Source organism: Aphelocoma coerulescens, chromosome 2 (assembly GCF_041296385.1).
Source record: "Aphelocoma coerulescens isolate FSJ_1873_10779 chromosome 2, UR_Acoe_1.0, whole genome shotgun sequence".
NCBI lineage: Eukaryota > Metazoa > Chordata > Aves > Passeriformes > Corvidae > Aphelocoma > Aphelocoma coerulescens.
This window is the reverse complement of record NC_091015.1, coordinates 155,646,922-155,667,576: the sequence shown is the minus strand read 5'-3', so window position 1 is coordinate 155,667,576 and position 20,655 is coordinate 155,646,922. Positions and strand designations below refer to the sequence as shown.

General features: G+C 43.2%; 1 protein-coding gene across 1 annotated transcript; it reads left to right on the top strand.

Moving 5' to 3' along the window:
- Positions 1 to 482: 482 nt before the first annotated feature.
- On the top strand, positions 483 to 19,870 carry HAS2 (hyaluronan synthase 2). The gene is made up of 4 exons (XM_069005404.1): positions 483 to 756; positions 9,630 to 10,256; positions 14,797 to 14,898; positions 16,972 to 19,870. The coding sequence occupies exons 2-4, from the start codon at positions 9,630 to 9,632 to the stop codon at positions 17,902 to 17,904; spliced, it is 1,662 nt and encodes a 553-aa protein (XP_068861505.1). The 5' UTR covers positions 483 to 756; the 3' UTR covers positions 17,905 to 19,870.
- Positions 19,871 to 20,655: the final 785 nt, after the last annotated feature.

Here is a 20,655-nt window from a genome sequence, read left to right as displayed (position 1 = left end):
TGGTCCTTGGCTGAGATCATGGCAATTGGGAGGGTTGGGTTTTTTTTCCTCCTTACAGGAGTTCCCTCCTTCTTCCCATCCTCCGCCTATTAAAACAAGTCAAGTCTCCCTTGTTAAAAGACCCCATAACGTGGAAGAGGCAGAAAAGCAGCAGCAGCAGCAGGAAAGAAAAAGACGTCTGGAAAATATTACCCGTTTGCTGCTGCTGCTGCTGAGAAACCTCATTGAAACAGTTACTCGGGCAGCAAGGTATCACCAAAGAGACTTTATCTGATGCTGATCTCTCAAACTTTCAGACGCTGCCTCGCAACTTCTCCAGGCTCCTGGCTAGCCGGGTTTGAAATAAGATCTTCAGCTTCGACCACGAGAAACTAACTCCTAATTTATTATTTCTAAGTTTTTTTTAATTATTATTATTATTATTATTATTATTATTATTATTATTATTATTATTACTATTATTTGGAAAAAAAAATCCCACAACTTTGAGCTAGAAACTGAAGCAGAGAAAGACAAATACATGGTAATTGTGAAAACACGTGGGAGAAAATGAGTAGGACTGAATAGCCTTACACGATTTTTTTATTATTTTCAGTTTTAATTATTTTTTATTTCTAAGCGTCTCAATAAGCCCCTGAAAAGTGCGATTTGTTCTTTTACCTCAAACTTGGAAAGTATTCAGCGGGAGCAACGGTACGTGAGACCACACAGTTGGCTGGAGCCCCTCTATGACCAAAGGACAGAAGGACAAACAAGGTAGGTGATTTATGATTATGCTTCTGTCAGCTCAAGAGCAGAAGACCCCCTCCTCCCATCCTCACGATTCAAGGGAGAAAAGGTGGAACAGATCCCCAAAATACGAGTGGGGCTGGGGGAGGATCTTACCGGCTCCTACGCTACACCTATTTCAGCAATGAATAGGACCGTCGTGAGGATGAATGAGGTTTTCAGCTTCAACCCCTCCTCCGTGTAATCCGTTTAAGACATTGCTGAGCTTCAAGATCTGGGGGGGGGGGGGGGGGGGGGGGGGGAAACAAACCCAAAAAACTGGCCCAACCGCCCCACACACCCCCGAAATTAAAATAAAATCGAGCACAGGCTGGGCAGCAGCTCCGCTCATGGCAGCGGAGAAGGCGAGACCTGCTCAAAGCCCAGTCCGGATTCTCTCCGGCCGCCCCTCGCCTTCGCATCCAGGGCCGGGCGGGGACGCGACAGGAGCGGAGGGAGGGCTGGGACTGAGGGAAGGCAGGCGAGGCGGCGGCGGGCGTGGGGCTGACGTCCCGCCTCGGACAGCGCTGCCGAGCCGCCCGGGCGCCGCGCAGCGCGGGGAGGAGAGGGGCGGCGGCTTTCCGAGGGAGGGCCGGGAGCGCGGCGGCGCGGGGCGGGGGTGCCCGGAGCTCCCCGCGCCGCACGCCCGAGCCGGGCCCGCCCCGGCCGAGGAGGGGCCGCCCCGGGGACCGCGGCCGCGGGGGGCGATGGCAGCGCCGGCACGGCCGGGCCCGGGTCGCTCCCGCGGGCGGGGCCGCCGTGACGTGGCCGCGCGGGGATCCCCCGCTCCCCGCCCGCTGACGCCGCCGCTCCGCCCCTTGGCCGCGGCGCCGGGCCGGGGTTCCCCCGCGCCGTGCGCAGCCCGCGGCGAGTGCGGGGCCCCGGAGCATCCCGCCCGGCTGCAGAGCCCTCTGTCCCCAGCAGCGCTGCCCGGCATCTCTTGGAGCCTCGGTTCGTGTCTCTGGGACACGGCCGAGAGCCGGCTTGTCAGAGCCTCGCCAGACTCTATGGCAACGCTGGCAGAAGTGGGCATTGGCCCTTGGGAGAGAATTAACCCCAATTCGCTGCCCCGAGAGGACCCCACTGTAGTACAGCACTCCTGATGGGTGTTGTCTTAGTCTAGAGAAGATGGAGAGGGGATTTCATTAATGCATATAAATATCTCAGAGGTGGGTGCCAAGAGGATGGTGCTAGACTCTTTTCAGTGGTGTGCAGCGACAGGACGAGGAGCATTGGCCTTAAACTAAAACACAAAAAGTTTCACCTCATAGCAGGAAGAACTTCTTTATGTTGAGGGTGGCAGAGCACCAAACAGGCTGTCCAGGGAGGTCAGGGAGTCTCTCTCTCTAGAGGCATTCCAAACCCACCTGGTCATGTTCTTGTGTCACCTGCTCTAGGTGACCATGCCTGGGCAGGGGGTTGGACTCCACAATCTCAGAGGTCCCTTCGAACTCTAAGGGTTCTGTGATTCTTGCAGGGCTGCAGTGACCCCACGTCTTAGGGCACAACTGCTCCTCCGTGTTTCACTCAGCTTCGTAGTTTTCTTCCTTTGGGCACCCATGCACTTTTTTGAAAGCATACATTGTGTGTAACATGGATGCCTTGGGCATTCTTCTGAGGACTGGATAAGGGTGATAAATCTTTCTTATCCTGCATGCAAGCATAGAAATACCTGGGTAAAGGTTTTCCTAGTAGGAAGAGCAGCTCTACTGGATTTAATGGAGTTTTCCCGGCAAGTTCACTAGCAAAAACTCAAGTCTTCATATTTGTAGCATGAAAGCACATTGGCTTCATTTTGTTGCTATTCAAGATTAGTGTATAGAGCAGCAAAGTATTCCTTCATTCCATGTAGTGGAACTTAGTCAAACAAGGTATGACCTATCCTTTATAAACAAATTACAAGATAATAAGCTGTGAACACCAAATAAATATTTATTTGATGGATTAAGGCATGAAATAGTCAGGTTTGTGCCAAAAGCATCCATGGACTTCATAACCAGCAACCAGAAAACATTTCTAAACTAGATTTTTGTTTAACCACAATCCAAAATATCTGAGTACAAATGTGATTTACTTCTGGTTTTGTTTCTTGGAGCATTTGTCTGGGGATTATTTTGGTTGGTTTTTTTGTTTTGTTTTTTGGGGGTTTTTTTTGGTTAATTCAGCAACTAGTGTATTATGGTGTACATTAGGGTCAAATCCAACCAGCAGCCTTAAAATTAATTCCACGTTGGCTATTCAAACCTGTAAGAGATTAAATTTGGGCAGTTTAGTGGGAAACACACATTGAACAAATAGGAGATTCTTGATTTGTTGATCAAAGTCTGTGCATACAGATAGAGTTTGACATCATCAGTAATCCTGTTCTTTAAATTTAACCTCAGAGTTAACTTTAGTCTCATGTGAGTCCTTTCCAGAAGATCAATAGCATAACAAAATCTGGAAGTTATAAATAGCAAAAGTTCCAGATAGAGTAATTGTGCTGTAGTAAAGGTGTACAGATGGAGCATAACCTTTCAGTTTCCTTTCTGCAGGCTGTAGAATGGGAGTCTGGACAGCTATCTTATGCTTGTAATTAATGCGTACCTAGAATCATTCATACTCCAAGGATATATGATTTAATTTGCCACCAAAATAAGGCTAATAATGAATTTAAATATTGTCTGAGCAATTGTAAGCCTCAAACACCATGTACTCACAGAGAGTGTGTGTGTAGGGCCAGGCACAGTGTGTGCAGGCACACAGGCACTCACATGTGCACTCAGACGCACTTGTGTCATCGAAGCAGCTGCTCTGGGGCAGCCAGTGCTATTATTCTCATAGGCAAGGAGGTGGGTATTAAGGCTTATAAAGATTACATTCTTCCTTTGGTTGTGTGTAAAACAGCCCTTGGTGGCTGTATGCACTTAGAGCTGTGTGTGCTGGCTTTTACGGTGCCCACCTCACTGATCTCAGGCATCCTGCTGAGTTGGAGTTGCATGTTTGTTACAGACAAATCCCCACAGACTCTACCCTCAGGTGGATATAGGCAAGGAAAATAGCAAGGGGTGTGTTGGTTTTTGTTGGAGTTTTTTGACTAAAAGCAGTTATATGGAACTAGAGAACAGGTGGATATCATATCACTCAAAAAGAGTAACCTAAGCCTTATGAAGGGTTTTATAGACGTCCAAAAATTTCTTGCATGATCATGATTCCCATTTTACAGGTGAGGAAGCTGAGACAGAGAGAGGTGAATTCACTTATCTAAGATCACCCAACAGGTGAATGACAACACTAGGAAGCAAATGCAAATTGTCTAGGCCCTGATCCACTCTTAGATTACCTAATGTAAGAAATGCAGTGGTTAAGCATTAACCCATCTGTTATAAGGGAGGTTAATCTCTACAATAAATTTGTCCAACATATACATGCATTTTAATCTCAAGTGTCCCAGAAATAGCAGCTTTTCAGAGAAAGATTTTTTTACACCTTTACTACAGAACTGCAAGATAAATTATCCACTGATTTCCCTCTTCAGCAAAATACCTAAGTGCACACTTACCTTTAATGACACACTTACATGCTTTGCTGCATTCAAAGCCTCAGCACTAAGGTTCAATAGATATTCAAGAATTCAGCTTCGATACAGGCATATAAAAATGAGATGTTTTCAAAGGTTTTCTGTGCTCAGCACTTCTGGTTTCCACAAAGGTTTCAGACAAATCTGATCTGCAGATCTCATATGTGAGGTTGATTTGTGTTATCAATTTATTTTCAATACAGAGTGTGCTGCTGAAGCTGCAGCTACCAGTGTCCCCCCTTCAACCAAATTGCTTGAGCTTCTATTGCTGAGCAATAACTGGACACTCAAATTGGATTCCTCTTGAATGAAACTAATGGCAAGATGTACCTCTGGAGGATGCTTTTCAGGTTTTTAGTCCGTTGGGTCCGACTATACTTAGTTCAAACAAAACAAAGCGTATGGAGGGTGCAGTCAGGCCCTCAGCATCAGGTGTTCCTCTTTGCAGACCTGTTCGTGTTGTATTGCACTATTTGCTGATGTGGCCACAGCCCTCGATGTCTAGAGAGAGGCACAGCTTTTTGTAACCTTTACAAATGAAGGGGACTGTGGTGGGTTGACCCTGGCTGGCTGCATGGTACCGTCCCAGCTGCTCTATCACTCCCCTCCTTAGCAGGATGTAGATGCAGAAAATAAGATGGAAAAGCACCTGGTAGGTTGAGAGAAAGGCAACTCAATAAAGCAAAGGCTGTGCATTGAAGCAAAGGAAAACAAAAGATTTATCCTCTACCTCTCATCAGCAGGCGATGTTCAGCCACTTCCCAGGAAGTAGGGCTTCAGTACACCAGCAGTTGCTCTGAAAAACAAATATACATCATAATAAATGCTTCCCCCTCCTCCTCTGTTGAGCTTTTGTATCTGAGTAGATGTCATATGGTATGGAATATCCCTTTGGTCAGTTTGGGTCAGCTGTCCTGGTTATGTCACCTCCCAGGACTTTGCCCACCCGTAGCATACTGGGAGAAAATGAGAGACATCCTGGACACTGTGGGAGCACTGCTCAGCAGTAGCCAAAATACTGCTGTGTTCTCAACACCTTCCCAGCTACCAATACAAAGTACACCACTTGAAGGGCTATGGGAAAAAGTAATTCTATCTCAGCCAGGCCCAATACAGGGACAAAATAAGCACATTTGTGACCGAACCTTTATTGCTGGTTCCTGGATAAATACTGGCTTTTGTGGCTTATGGTTAGTGTTTTTTTTAAATGTCTTCAGATGTTTGGAATTAGTAAGTGCTAATTCTTTCAAACAACCTTCCAAATCATTACATTATGTACAAACTTTCTGTGTCTCCCCCTCTTGCTTTTTAATCTTCTGGGGAAAAGCTACCCAGAATTACTATGTGGCAATGTTTGTGTGTTGCATGAGAGGGGATTTCTGAAAGAGATGATGTAGTGAGATGCATCCCATGTGTTACAAGTAAACCTGACTTCAGTTTGACCCCCATCAGTCACTGGTTCCATGTCCTGTATCAATTGACGCCAGGCACCACCTGATTGCTTCCTTTGTCCTCATGGCAGCTACACAATAGAGGGTGCAGAATTGAACAGGCTGCAGATAATATTGATATCTGCTGGCACCAGTGCACGTTGGTTTTCTGGATATCTATTTGCCCCTATTCTGTATTAGTAACAAAATAAGCTTTTTCTTTCTCTTTGCCTCCTGACTTCATAAAGGGATGAACTATCTTCAGGTCCTGTTACTCTTGGAGATGCATGAAAGCTGATTAATAGCCATGTGGATGAACTCTGCCACAGGATTTTGGAGGAGGGAAAATTGGTACTTTACCATGGAGGTCACCAGTATTCTTTGCTGAGTAAAGACCCAATTCAAAACAGGACATAAAAACCTGCTGAATTTCAGTCAAGTGTCTAGATCTTATAAAAATTAGATCTATGTACCATAGCTACAGTAAATGCTAGCCTAAATATTTTTCAGAATAGAGAAAACTGAAGCATATTTTGCTATATTCGTCTAATTTGAGATCTAAGGCGTTATTCAGTCTGAGAAAGGAGTGTGATCTCTAGTGCTACAGTTAATACCCAAATCATTAGATGTACCATGTAGGTATCAGTCATTTGTTAACCTGATTTTTTTCATGAAAGCATTGTTAGAATACTACAACTTTTAGTTGCGCCAGTTGTTAATAGTAATGTAGACTAAATTCACCTTCATCAGAAAGGAGAAATACTCTTTTTGTATTTGGCTTTATCAGGATGCCAAGAGACACAATGCCAAACAGTTCACCAGGTGGACTCTGATGTCAAGTACATGCCAGGGTTCATTTCTTGGCCATGCTTTCCCATAGGAGCCTCCAAAGAAAGGCACTCCTTGCCTCCTACTGTACAGTCACTACAAGGCACTGCTTGGTGAATCAAAACGTGTGACTGAATCAGCAACAGCCTACACAGCATTAGGATTTAGCATATGGCTTTCACATTTCAGTTCTACTAGATGGGCTGGTGAGCACTGCTCAGCTCCATCCCTGAAAAGAAAGAGCTGCTCAGTAGTAGACTTTGAAGACTCTTTACATACACTCACCTTGGCCATGCAAACCTTGGATCTGCTTGCTGGAAACTGCATAAAACTCATACTAGGTTCAGCACCACGGGGTTAGGTGAAGGTGCCTGTAAGGGATTTAGGTGCCTATAAGGGATTTAGGTGCACAAATTGCAGGATAGAATTGTTGTATTTCGCTGTGTCAGGCCAGGCTAGATGCTCATAACAGCACTGTCTGCTCTTAAAGTCTCTGATGCAGCTGCTGCCTAGCCTCAGTGCTAGTATTTGACTCAGAAGTTCATTTTTGGTCCCAGACTTGGACAAGCATCATTTCCTTTTAACTTCTTGGCTTAATTATTGGAGATGGGTGGAGAATTTTTGGCTTCTTTGCCATTGTTTGGGCATGTTGAATTTGATAAAGATAATTTCTGCTGGGCAAGCTATCAATACCTCGTGTTAAATCTTGAGAATATTGAGCAACTTTTCCAGTTCCCCTGAGATTCAGCCAATTAAAAGACAATACATAAAACCCTCAGTTGCACATACAAAGGGGAAAATTTCTTTGATGAAAGCCAGGAATTTAGATCAAAACACTGTTTATTTTCCTAAGGTTGACAGTGAAAGGAAAAAAAAAGTTATTTTATTAACACCAGAAATTAATTTCTTTATCTTAAAAGACTGAAATTTTGCAATGGAGAGGATCTGTGCTGTAATGACAAAGTCAGAGAATTTGGGTTGGTTTTTCTTTTCCTTTTGTGCAGAAGTGCTTCATAGGTAGAGCAAAACAATAGCAAATTAATGTAAAAGATGCCTGCTACAGGATATAGTCATTCAAATGTAGCCACTCCAGATCATAATGTAAATCCTATTTATTTCAGCCATATAATTCTTAATGTAAGCAGACTGTAGGACCCCAAATGGGAAAGCAGAGTACAAGTGCACCATTAATGGGACATTTTTCTTGATATTTGTGTGACATTTTGCATTCTTGAGGGATTAGTAAACACACAGGCTATTTTACTTCGAGGGAATCAAGAGGGGATCCATTACTTAATCTGTTTTCTAAAGCAAGTCTATTTTGGGCACTGAGTTTCAGTTCACCTATAGTGGTGGTAAGCATAAGCTGTCTTTTATTAGGCATCTTTATGACCCCCTGCTGTTAAAGATTTTCAGACAGGCCAGAGCAGGGAGGGTCTCTTTTGCTGGTGGATGACTACAGCACCTGTCAGATCCCAGCCTTAAGAATTCAAGGAAGTCCTAGAGATAGGGTCCGATTTCTTTAACAGTGCCTCCAAATATACATTTAAGAGGCTTCCCTCCTGTCTTGAAATTTAAGACCCTAAATAGCCAGTGGAAAAAAACAAAGTCTTTGTAACCTCAAACTTCATGCTTGCCTAGTTTATTTTTATGTTGTAAGTGATTCTGTGTTGGCTTTTTTGTTCCAAGCCTGTAACTTTTCAGACATATATATAGTTGATGACAGCTATGCTGCTGCATCTTGGTAGTAATTTTTCAAGGAAGAGTTAAAAACATATATGATGTAAGGAAGTCCTGTTCCAGCTTCAGCTTTGGCCAACAGATGGTGAAACAAACATGAGCAGCAGATGAGTGAGATGATAACAGTAGGGAAAATATGAATAATAGCAAGAAAACACAAATATTAAGTCCATTATTCTGAGAGGACCTAATTCAGCAAAATATTCAAGCATTGCAACACACTTGCTGGGTTAGCCTTAAACAGACATCATCTGGTTTATGTCTTTCACATAAAATGCTTCTATTGACAGAAAATGTTGTCATTAACCTCCTGTAATTCTGAGAAAGCTGTTGCATAAAATGGTTAATGTGATTGTCAAAAAAAGCAGTTAGGTACCAATATATTCCACCTGCCTGCCTGCCTGTACTGTTTGTTTGTTTCAAGAATGCCAGAGCACCCTCCATGCCAGCCAGTTCCTCCATAGCCCAAAGTTTAGGTTAGAAGATTTTACAGCCAGGTAACTTAAATATGTAGAAGTGGTCAGAATCAGCTGATGTCATAGTGAATTTCGGAGTCCAGGGTGGAGTGTTGGCTTTGTTAAATTTATGCATATTTTTGCCACAGACTTAATCTCAGTCAAGCTTTAGCTCCTATGCACACATGCTCACATGTGCATATATCTATGTACACAAATGTATGAATAATACATTTTTGCAATGGTAATGAGAATACCTTTTAAAGCAGATGTCTGATTATATAAATATAAATTATAAATATAGTCAGACATCTGTTTTAAAAATTATAAATACATTCAGGCATCTGTTTTAAGAATGTCTTTCCAATATTTTTGCAAACATAACTAAGCGACAGAAACAATTCAGGGTGGGATGCAGTCATGACATGGATGGGGGATGAGGAGGGGCTGCCCAGACATTCAGCTGTTCTGCTCTCCTGTGACCGTATGAAGCGAGTGGTGGCCCAAAAGCCCCTTCTCCAACCTCCTCAGGATAATATGACAGAGTGTCTTATCCAACCAGCCCAGGCTGCCAAAATAAGATCCTGACACAGATAGCACCTTCTGTGAGGACATTACAAATAGCAGAAAACATCTCTGCTACATTAAGTCTGTTTAGGTCGTACTTTACATGGAGGAAGTACTGCAAAGAGAGGTTAAGTTGAGCAAGGGGATACAGTGACTCCATGAGCCTGAAGCTCAGCGTGTATCTGTTGATGCTGAGATCTGTGTTGCAGCCGCATGCACCCCTTATGATGCCTTATATCAGCAAGTGGTGGTTCTGCTAATGGTTTCCCTCCTTCTTTGCAGATGTATTGTGAGAGGTTTATATGTATCCTGAGAATACTTGGAACCACACTCTTTGGGGTGTCCCTCCTGCTAGGAATCACCGCTGCTTACATTGTGGGCTACCAGTTCATCCAAACAGACAACTACTACTTCTCCTTTGGACTCTATGGTGCTATCCTGGCATCACATCTCATTATCCAAAGCCTGTTTGCCTACCTAGAGCACAGGAAAATGAAAAGGTCGCTAGAGACTCCAATCAAACTGAACAAAACAGTTGCCCTTTGTATTGCTGCCTATCAAGAAGATCCTGACTACTTAAGAAAATGTTTACTTTCTGTAAAAAGATTGACCTACCCTGGAATTAAAGTTGTTATGGTCATTGATGGGAACTCAGAAGATGACGTTTACATGATGGACATTTTCACTGAAATCATGGGTAGGGACAGTTGTGCCACTTATATCTGGAGTAATAACTTCCACGACAAAGGTCCGGGTGAGACAGAGGAGTCTCACAGAGAGAGCATGCAACACGTATCTCAGCTGGTCCTGTCCAACAAAAGTGTTTGCATCATGCAGAAATGGGGTGGAAAAAGAGAAGTAATGTACACAGCATTCAAAGCACTGGGGAGAAGTGTGGATTATGTACAGGTAGGTATTAGAGCACCAGGTCAGTGCCAATTCAAACACACTTTGAAAGAAAGCAGCTTTTGTATATTTTGTGCAGCATGTTAGAGGCCATCCTAGTCCCTGATGAACACAGTGCTCCTTTCAGTCTGTTTGGAAACAGCTTGACCGTTAAAAGGGTATTTTGCTACCTTTTAAAATGCCCAGTCTATCTTTGACTGTTTTAAATCTGTGAACCAGCTACTGGAGAAATCTGAAATCCTTCCCCCACCTTCAGTACTTTCTCCTCATCCAAATGGTTTTGCTTCAGGCAAAGCCAGTGACCTCCTGAAAGCCCCAACTCTGCTCCTGTAGGTGAGGGTCTGGGGTGAGGCTTTATTTTGTGTTTGTTAGTGGCTCCATATGCAAGCCCATAAGACAGGTATTTGTTCTCACTAGGGAATATCTTGGAGAAGTGGTGAAGTCTGTAAAAAAGATGGGGATCTATTTTAAAGGCTTTGAAGGCCATGTGGAGTATTCAATAAAAGGGTCAATGTGCAGATTTGAAAGAAAATTTCTTCAGCTAAAGCTTGAAGGAGCTTTTGCTTCATTACTTACAGCTGCATTACCTCACTCTCTGCAACTTGGCCTTTAAGGCCCTTATGACACACTACTCACTTAAAAATGAATTAGGCTGGGTCCTCTCTCCCTGTTTCCAAAGCAGCAGAGACACATTTCTTTCCAGCTGCCTTGGATCCCCTGAAAGATTGTCTGTGTTTTTTACATGGAAGCACTCTTCGCTCCTGCAAACAGCCCTGCTGACTGTGGGAAGGGGAAGAGGTCATGTGTGGAGGAAGGCAGGTGGGTTCAGATACTCTGGCTGGACACTGAGGACCCTTCCTTAGCAATCCAGGCCAACAAGGCTCATTTGACTAATCCCACTGAATAGGAGATGATTTTCCTAATGAACCACCTTCAGTTCTTCCTAGCTTCTCCCACACTCAGAGCAACCAGCAGTCTCCTGCTGTGGAGCAGCAGCTCCCTGAGAGGTGCTCTCTGCTGGCTCAGGGCAGCTGCATGGCTGAGCCACATGTGTTTCTGGGGCCTGTGCCCAGCCTTGTGTGGGTGTGTGTGCACACTCTGCACAGCACAGCATCCACGTGCAGTGTCCAAGGATCTGGAGAGGCTGCCAGTAGCTGGGCTGAGAGCAGCGAGTCTTTCATGCACAGGAGGGGCATAAACTGATGACTGCCAGGAACCACTCTGTTATTGGAGCTGGAAGAGTAAGGCCAAGATTTAAAACCCATCCTCTACCAGTTCCCAAACTGAAACTGATTTATTATTTGAAAACAATGGGCTTAAGCTCTCCATTGTCTGTTCTTTGGTTTTGTGCTGTGAGGAACTATGATGGGATAAAAATGCTGATTTTCTTTATTAGCATGGGTTTATAATCACTTCACACAGACATACCAGATTGCAGAGAAAGAAGGCAGAGAAGAAGCAGATTCATTACAAGTTTCCTCCCTCAGTTCAGGTCTTGTATTTTTCAGGGAACCTGGAAAAAGTGTTTCTATTTCAACAGTCATAGCATAAACTCAGAATATAGAAGAGGTATTTCTGTTCAGTTAACAGTCCTGACCTGGTTCAGAAGTTCTAATGAATTTGCCAGAGACTGTAATGCTGCTGGGAGCACAGTCTGCAGTAGTGACTGATGCCACAGTTACATCTACAGTCACATCTTTAGTAGAAATGCAGCCCCTTGGTGGCCCTGGCTACTACAGAGTCATAAAAAAATGCAGCTAAAACGTGTCTCTGTTTTATGAACGAATAAAGGTTGAGATATTTCAAATGTTTTTTTGGAGTGACCCAGGGTAAATTACTTTAAACAAGCCCAATATTTCAAGGGCTAAGTAATCTGCAGCAATGATTATGCACTTAAAAAAGTGGCCAGTCCAGCACCACTGCCCAGCCCCCCAAATTGTAGGCCTTATAGTTCTTAAAAGACACCCTGGAATTATTAACAAGCAACCATAAACTGTCAGACCAGTGCAGATAATGAGCTGTAAGTCATTAGTGGTGTCTCATTAAGTACTCAAAACTGCTGTGAAGGCTTATTTCCATCCTAGAGGAGTTGAGGAGTGTGCAAGTAATCAGGTGGAGGAGTTAAACTGGCAGGTATCATCAGTGCAGAGTTGTGAGGTAACCAGGATGCAATTCATCTTGGCTTGATGGAGGTGCCTGTGTGGACAGTCCAGTGCAGTCTGAACTCAGAGCAACTTGGATAAACTGTCACTGCCTACAGCAAGGAACTGAACAGTTCCCTTAAGGTCAATTGTCCCTTTCATGTAACCCAATTCTGTGACCCAAGGAAGTGATGTTTGGGTCACTCGGCCCTTAAATGGAAGGATGACAAATTGTCTCCTGGGCTGTCCCGGGCACCCCCTGGCTAGGCAGGTGTCAGTGTGTTTTATTTGGGCTCCTAAGCCAAGTAAGTCTGTGTTTCTCTGGATGTATCCTCTGTTCACCTGCAAAAACCTCATCCAGATGGAAAATGATGGCTTGTTAGATTTGTCCCAGAAACCCAGACATATCCACTATGCTGGCATGCCCAGGACGTGTGATGTTATTTGGTAAAAAAAACAGTGTTTTCAGGATTCCTCATCTCTAATATATTAGTGATGTGGCTCTGGGCAGGCCTTTCTGCCATAGGTAGATGCATCTGATGGGGTGGGAGCTGCTCAAGTGCCAGGTGCTGGAGGGAAAGCAGAGGAGCTGGGAGGCAGCTGATCCCAACCCACTGCTCATGGTCACAATAAATGGCATGCCTGTCACTGCCTGAGCACCCTCGGAATTCAGCAAACCCCAAATTCCCTGTGCAAAACACTCAGCAACAGGTTTGTCCAGGAAGACCCAGGTAAAAATACAAGCATTGCTTCCCCTCTTCAGTAGAATTGTTTTGCTCTGTTTCTATCACTCAGTGCTGCCACTGATGACAGCTTTCCACTAAAGCTGGAGTCACGCCTTGGCCAGGTTACAAAGACTCTGTGGGATGAGGCCTTTGAGGAGAGGAGATGGATGCATCAAGTTAGTGGGAGCTGGACATGCTTGTGGCTTTTCTCCTGATGGGGATATTGTTTTCATCACCTTTCTCCCCTTGGCCCCCTCTGAGTGAGCATGGAGGGGGAGCATGCTGGCAGACTCCCAGCTGCATCCCAAGATATGCAGTCCAGCTATCCTGGGTAACCTCTCCTCTTGAGTCTGGTCCAGAGCAGCATCCCAGTGCTCTCCTCCCCCTTCATAGAGCAGACATAAAGGTTACCTGTCCCCTGGAGTGAGAGGGCTTAGGTTGAATTGAAAGTTTGCATGAAAGGACACCAAAATTAGGATACACATTGCAAAGCCTCAGCAGAATCTGTCTTAATATGCTGTTTATGCAGAGCTACTGACTTGCTCCTACTGACCCCATCTGAAGTCACAGGAATGCAATGTGGGGACAAACTGGAAGCAGTATGAGAATTTGTAGGGCGGAATTCAGCTGGTCAGAGGGGTGTTTCTGGGACAGTCTCTGCTCCAGTTCCTGGGTGTCTGTGAAATGAGTTCACACACCATGTGTCCAGTTCTTCAGCTACAACAACTGCAACAAGGAGACACCCTCTTGTTTTAAACAGGCTGCAGCCCAAGTCATTCTCCTCAGAGCAAACGAAAGCAATGCCAGCTGCCTCACAGACCAGCCAGCCTGTCTGAGCCCTCCTCCTACTCTCCAGGGGAAAGCCAATTTCCTAATGTACACAGTGCTTAGTTGACTAGGAGTGTTTGTATAGCTGAAATGCCTTGTACGTCATCTACTTCTGCCTTGGTCTTGTGGAGTACTGAACTTCAGGACTCACACATTCTGGCCTTACCTATTTTTTTATAAGAATGCCAGAGAAAAATAGCAAATAATTTCTCTAAGTCAAATGTCAAATCCCTGCACTACTAATAACACATCATGCATCTAAAATTAAAAATTAGTTTCTTCTGAAATACAAGATACATATTTTACGTGAATTGTTAAAGCCTTCCATCAGTGAAAGAGCTATTAGGTTTCTTCCCAGACTCCTACTCGACTTTTTTTTTCTTTTTTATAACAAGTGCCTGGGATTTAACTCCTCACTCTTTCCCTCATATGGCAGTGGGAAACATTTGATGAGGGTGCTCTAACTGTGCAGCTGATGCAGGGAAACCCTGTGTCAGAGCACAACAGGAATCTGCTGCACACCCACAAACACCTTCTTACTCTGCAGTGCCCCATATCTTATTCGAAGTAGCCAGCCCAGTGTGCCAGTAAAACAAATGGAGCTGATACAGAGGAGAGGATTGTTTGTGTGCACAGCCTTAATAAGCTCTGTGTTTTGTGCAGCACTATGCCTTGCTGCCTGGTACAAGTGACCTTTAACAGAAATATCAGTGCAGACTTCAAAGTCAGATTTAATTGCATTCAGGAGAATATGCATTTAGAGTCATTATAACCACTTGCATGATTTTTATTTTCTTCTCTAGTGTGCTCCTTAACCCATTTTTTTCTTGTTTTTTTTCTTACTTATAGGTCTGTGATTCAGATACAATGCTTGATCCAGCCTCATCAGTTGAGATGGTAAAAGTTTTAGAAGAAGATCCAATGGTTGGAGGAGTTGGAGGTGATGTGCAGGTGAGTACAACAATTTTCTGATTAACAGAGGTGTTTCAGCAGCTATTTGCATTGCAACAGATTTCTCTGTCTGGAATAGCATTAAATATAATTTATGTGTCTATACTATATATTTTATATATATATATATAAAATATGTGATACCGTTATAGATGCTTTTATCATACCTTAGCCTTTTTTTCCATTGAATGGAAACTCTTTTTCTTGGATGTGAGCACTGTATGGTTTTAACACCCATAGCAAGCAAACAAATAATATTCTGCCCCCTATATGTGAAAAGGCGGGCACTGGCATTGTCAGGACTGTTGTGGCATCTTTGAGTCTCTGGGTATAGCTGCTTGCTCAAGGTACCGTAGAAAAGCTAGAGAGGAGCAGGAAATTGAGAACAGGTCTCCCAGAGCCATGTCCAGCACCTCAAGATCTTCAATTATATTACTACTGGCAGCCAAGACTGTTAGAAATAAAAGTAATTTTGAAATGCTGTGCACTGTGCACTCTGTTTGTTGCTGGGTCTCCCATCTCTGTCAGGCAGGACAATAGAAAACTCCCAAGTCAGACCAGCTCCACAAGTGTTAGGATTTCCAGCATTACCAAGTTTGTCTGACTACTACAGCAAAAGGCTGTTGATTCCTTTTGACACAACTCCTTCTGCTGCAATTTATAGAGAGAAATGTGTATGAATATTTCAGTTGGCCTTAGGATCAGTCCCCAATACTCAGCTGAGCTTTTTATGTGAGACAGTAGAAAGAGCAATGTAAAAGAGCAAGAACTTACTAATGAACGCCCAAGTAGTCAGAAGTATTTCAGGCATGTGGCTCATAACTCCAGAAATTAGGATTCCCACAGAAACCTGAATAACTTTGGAGCTCTAGACTGACCATAAACCGGGTGTACACAGCCTATGCATGTGAAATTCCAGGCATATGTGAGTACAAGTGAAGGGAGGAAGTACAGGTTCAGCTGTGACAGTGAAGATTCATAAGCATCTGCAATGGGAAGGATGGGTGTCCTCTGTGAGGCAAGGTGAGAGAATGAAGGCTCTGGGCTTTTTTTTCCCCCCCAGCTCATTTTCCAGCATATATCAAATACATTTGAGCCAGGCTTGAGCCTATCCCCAAGCTTCTAATATGTTCTGGAATTAAACCTGACAGATATTAGGGCTGTCAGAGCAAAAGACTATTTTTTTCTAGTTGCAGAGTAATGCTTTATAGTTGTAGAAGGCCAAAGACCCACACACTTCCTTGCCACATCCTCTGGCACAAGGTGTGTGTTGAGAACCTGGGTGTGAAGCCAAGGACCTGTGCATCTGCATGCATTCATACATCCACTGAGTGTTTCAGACTCTTAGAATATGTCTATGTTAAGTGTAGGTCTGAGCTTTGGGTAAGCTTTGCATTGTGCAGAAGAGAAAGACTGAGACATTTATGTGGGCCTGAGGAAGACTCTGCTGGAGTATCACCATATGTCTTGGGACAAGGTAACAGGCTGGTACTGCAGAGACAGAACAGGTTGTTCCTCAGAGGACCTAATGCTGGATATGGGGACACAGTTCAGGGTTAAACCTCTAGGGCCAGCCTTATTATACCAAAAATGTAGGGCAAAGACCATGTGCTCAGCTTTTCTCATGCTCCAGCATCGTTTTGGGAGGGATGGAAGGAGTCCTGTGAGGTCCAAAGATGTGCATGTGCAGAAAGGCAGCAGAAGACCATGAACTCACCAGCTCCTCTTGGGAAAGTCTAAATCCAGCAGGTCTTTAACTGGGGACAAAAGGGAAGGAAGAATGAGACAGAAAATAAGGAAATTTCTTGGTGGAGAATAGGAAAGCTTGCAAGGAAAAAAAACCATCTTGGTGAAGCAAACATTTGAAGGTTTCATCTCATCCTTCCTGTCAATGTCCTGGCAGAGCTGTTTGAGTAGCTCCTGGGTTTGCCATGGGTGAGACACAGGAGTGAGGTTCCCACCACATTTCATCTAATGGTGCTCTAGTCTCTGCAAAATCCTTATCGCTCCAATGTGCATATTTTCTGTTTCAAGAGCTCATCTAAAAGGAAAACTTTTTTTTTTATTTTGCAGATTTTGAACAAATACGATTCCTGGATCTCCTTTCTGAGCAGCGTGAGATACTGGATGGCATTTAACATCGAAAGAGCCTGTCAGTCCTACTTTGGCTGTGTACAGTGCATCAGTGGACCTCTGGGAATGTACAGAAACTCTTTACTCCATGAATTTGTGGAAGATTGGTACAATCAAGAATTTATGGGCTCCCAGTGCAGCTTTGGAGATGACAGGCATCTAACTAACAGAGTGCTAAGTCTGGGCTATGCAACAAAATACACAGCTAGATCCAAGTGCCTTACGGAAACACCGATAGAGTATCTCAGGTGGCTGAATCAGCAGACCCGCTGGAGTAAATCCTACTTTAGAGAGTGGCTTTATAATGCAATGTGGTTCCACAAGCACCACTTGTGGATGACCTATGAAGCTGTAATCACTGGATTCTTTCCTTTCTTCCTTATTGCCACAGTAATTCAGCTCTTCTACAGGGGAAAAATCTGGAACATCCTCCTCTTCCTGTTGACAGTTCAGTTAGTTGGCCTGATAAAGTCTTCCTTTGCCAGCTTCCTTAGGGGCAACATTGTCATGGTTTTCATGTCACTCTACTCAGTGTTGTACATGTCAAGTTTACTGCCAGCAAAGATGTTTGCAATTGCCACGATAAACAAAGCAGGGTGGGGCACGTCAGGAAGGAAAACCATTGTAGTTAATTTTATAGGACTCATTCCAGTCTCCATTTGGTTTACAATCCTCCTAGGTGGCGTAATTTTCACTATTTACAAGGAATCAAAAAAGCCATTTTCTGAGTCAAAACAGACAGTTCTCATCATTGGCACAATACTCTATGCATGTTACTGGGTTTTGCTTTTGACTTTGTACATGGTTCTTATCAACAAATGTGGCAGGCGGAAGAAAGAGCAACAACACTACGACATGGTGCTAGACGTATGATGTTTCCGTGGGAAGTTACCCAGAGTTGTAAAGCAACCCAACGACCTTGTAGTATCTGTGGCATCAGACATATGTTGCCAAGGGAAATGGATCACTGCTGCTGGGAATAGGACACTTATATTCCTCTGGGTTCATTTTCATCCTGCCAAAGTAAGGAGAAAAAAAAAAAAAGAAAAGAAAAAAAAAAAAAATATTTTTTTGTTTCCAAGGGGGGAAGGACGCTAACCACACAGTTACGACCTGTTCACAAGAAAAGGGGAGAACGTCTATGTTTATGCACTTTTTTATTGTGCATATGCCTGACAGTGTTACATTCTATATACCTCACTGGTCATGCTTATGTGTGTGGACAGAAAGAAAGGGAGTTTGGAGAATCAAGAAAAGGACTGTACAACCCCTTGCAACCTAATTTATGAACTTCTCTTTTTTTATAGTTCTGTTTATAGGAAGGGTCTTTTGTTTTAGGCTGCCAAATGTAATGCCAAAGGTAAATTTTAAGAGGCCATTGGCTGAGCTGTATTTTTATATTATTGTATTATTTGTGTGTGTGTATTTTTAAGCCAACTTTTTTTTAAATCACATATTTTATATTTTACTATCTGCCAAAAAAAGATGCCTCCCCAACATTTTGTTCTTTAGCCTTTTAAAATATATTTGGGGACAAAAAAATCACATTCTCCCCCCAAATTTCTGCTGAAATGATATTGTTCACAACAGAAAGAATAAAAAGTGTCTCTGCATTTTTGCAACTAATGAATGGTTATTTCTGTGAAAAGGCATTTAAATGTGCTCTTTTAAGACATTTATTAAGTAAGGCCCAAAATTGTCAGGTTTTGCATACAAGCATATTTGTGCATAAAAAAAAAGGCCAAAGGGGTAGATATGTGCAATTTGGGGTTTTTGTTTTGATAACATTGTAAATGGGAAATCTGTTTCTCTGTTGAGAGCTTAATATCCCTAGCATGCACAATAAACCATAAGGCAAGGCAGGCCTCCATGCCACTGGAAAAGACATTGCTATGGAAAGCCTCCCACTGATTTTATATGGTACCTGAGCAGTCAAAAACTTCTAATCTGGAAAAATATTGGGCACCTGAAACTGCTATTGAATTCACTGATGGTCATAGGTGTTCATAATCTGCTAGCACCAAGCAAATAGTTCAGATTTTTTATTAAAAAAAATCATGGAAGGGAAAACTTATCAACACTTTCAAAATGTGTATGTTGTACTATAAAACTTCAGCAGAGCCGTTCATACAGTTTACAAAAAATAAAAACATCACCTTCTCAGACATCCAGTGTAATACAGACCCCAGTACTGAGCCCAATGATTTGTTTTTGACTACAGCATATCTACCAGAAAAGAAGCCAATTTTTTTATCAGAAAACATCAAGCCTTAGCAAATGCATCACTTCCTTGGTGCCTAATAATCAGTCTCGGACATTTAGTTTGGACCATGGTTTTGAGAAATAATATTCAGGACTAAATTCTGCAGTCCTTCACCAGCCAAAGGAATGTGGCATTGAGCTCTAATATACTTTATAAAGAGCAACAGAAAGACCAGCTGCCTTTTTTAGATTCTGGTATTAAAAGCACTGTGGTAAAGCAGAAATCGGCATATGATGCTTAAAGAACTTGGAAGCATTTTCAGCTTCTCTTTTTTATGCAGACATGAATAGATTCTGCTGTAGTATGAACTGCACACACACTACCTTATTGTCTGATTATCTTGAGGTACATGATTGCTTGAAAGTCATACTAATATTATGTTAATGATTGGAGAGTTGATTCATGTTGATTACAAAATAGAACAGTATTAAAAAAAGCAAGAGAAACGGTAAAAATAAAAAAAACTTGACTATGCCTTTTAACTATTTATGATGTAAGTTAAAGCTTGGGTTAACATTCAAATGTCAAATAAATCTTCTCATTCTATAAAAAGATTGAATTAATTGCCTGTATTTATTCTAGCAATTATTCAATGTATTTCCAATATAGGTTGTATAGTATAATTGTTACTTTCATAAATAAAATATTTTTGATAAGATTATGACTAATTCATGGTATTTCTCACCAGCACTTGTACTTTGAAGCCACAAATCTGCACAGTTTGAAGGCTGTTGTTCTCATGTCACCAGCCTGATTTCCAAGTGGGAATTTGCCATGGAGCAGCCATGGAGTGCAGTGCGTGCCTGAGGCGGCTGGAGCTGGTCCCTGCTCTGAGAGGCAGTGCAGTGCATAGGCAGCACTCAGAGTCTCTGCCAGCAGCTGCTAGATCAATTCAGTCAAAACACTTCCTTCCCTTTTTCCTTGGCTTCCTGACTTACAAAACAGGAATAGCAATCCAACTTCCTTTTGGGAAGCACTTTGAAGTTTATGGCCAAAGTACTTTACATGGGAGCTGAGGGGACAAACATGGAGGGTTTCCAGCCCTCCTGTCCACTGGAAATTACCACCATTAGCATGAGAAGCAGAGGAGGACAGGTCCACGGCCTTCTCCTGCTCCTCACTGCTGCTGTTTGTCAAGCCCCTTTGCCCTGGCACAGCTGAAATGTAGCTGTGTATTTTCTGTCACTGAGGGTTAGGGACAGCAGCCACTACTGCAGGGACACAGTGGGTAAAGTGAAATCTCACACAGGCCTGCCACAGGTCAGGTACTTAGGAGACAGCTTCTCAGCCCTTAGTACTTGTTACCCTATGTCTGCATACCATGACCAGTATTGAGTTCCCCAGTACAAGGACATCATTGA

Excerpts from the sequence above, each read along its gene's own strand:
- HAS2 (XM_069005404.1), top strand. The coding sequence starts at position 9,630 with ATGTATTGTGAGAGGTTTATATGTATCCTGAGAATACTTGGAACCACA. Across the intron at positions 10,257-14,796 it reads GAAGTGTGGATTATGTACAG|GTCTGTGATTCAGATACAAT; the intron begins GTAGGTATTAGA and ends TCTTACTTATAG. Across the intron at positions 14,899-16,971 it reads GAGTTGGAGGTGATGTGCAG|ATTTTGAACAAATACGATTC; the intron begins GTGAGTACAACA and ends TTTATTTTGCAG.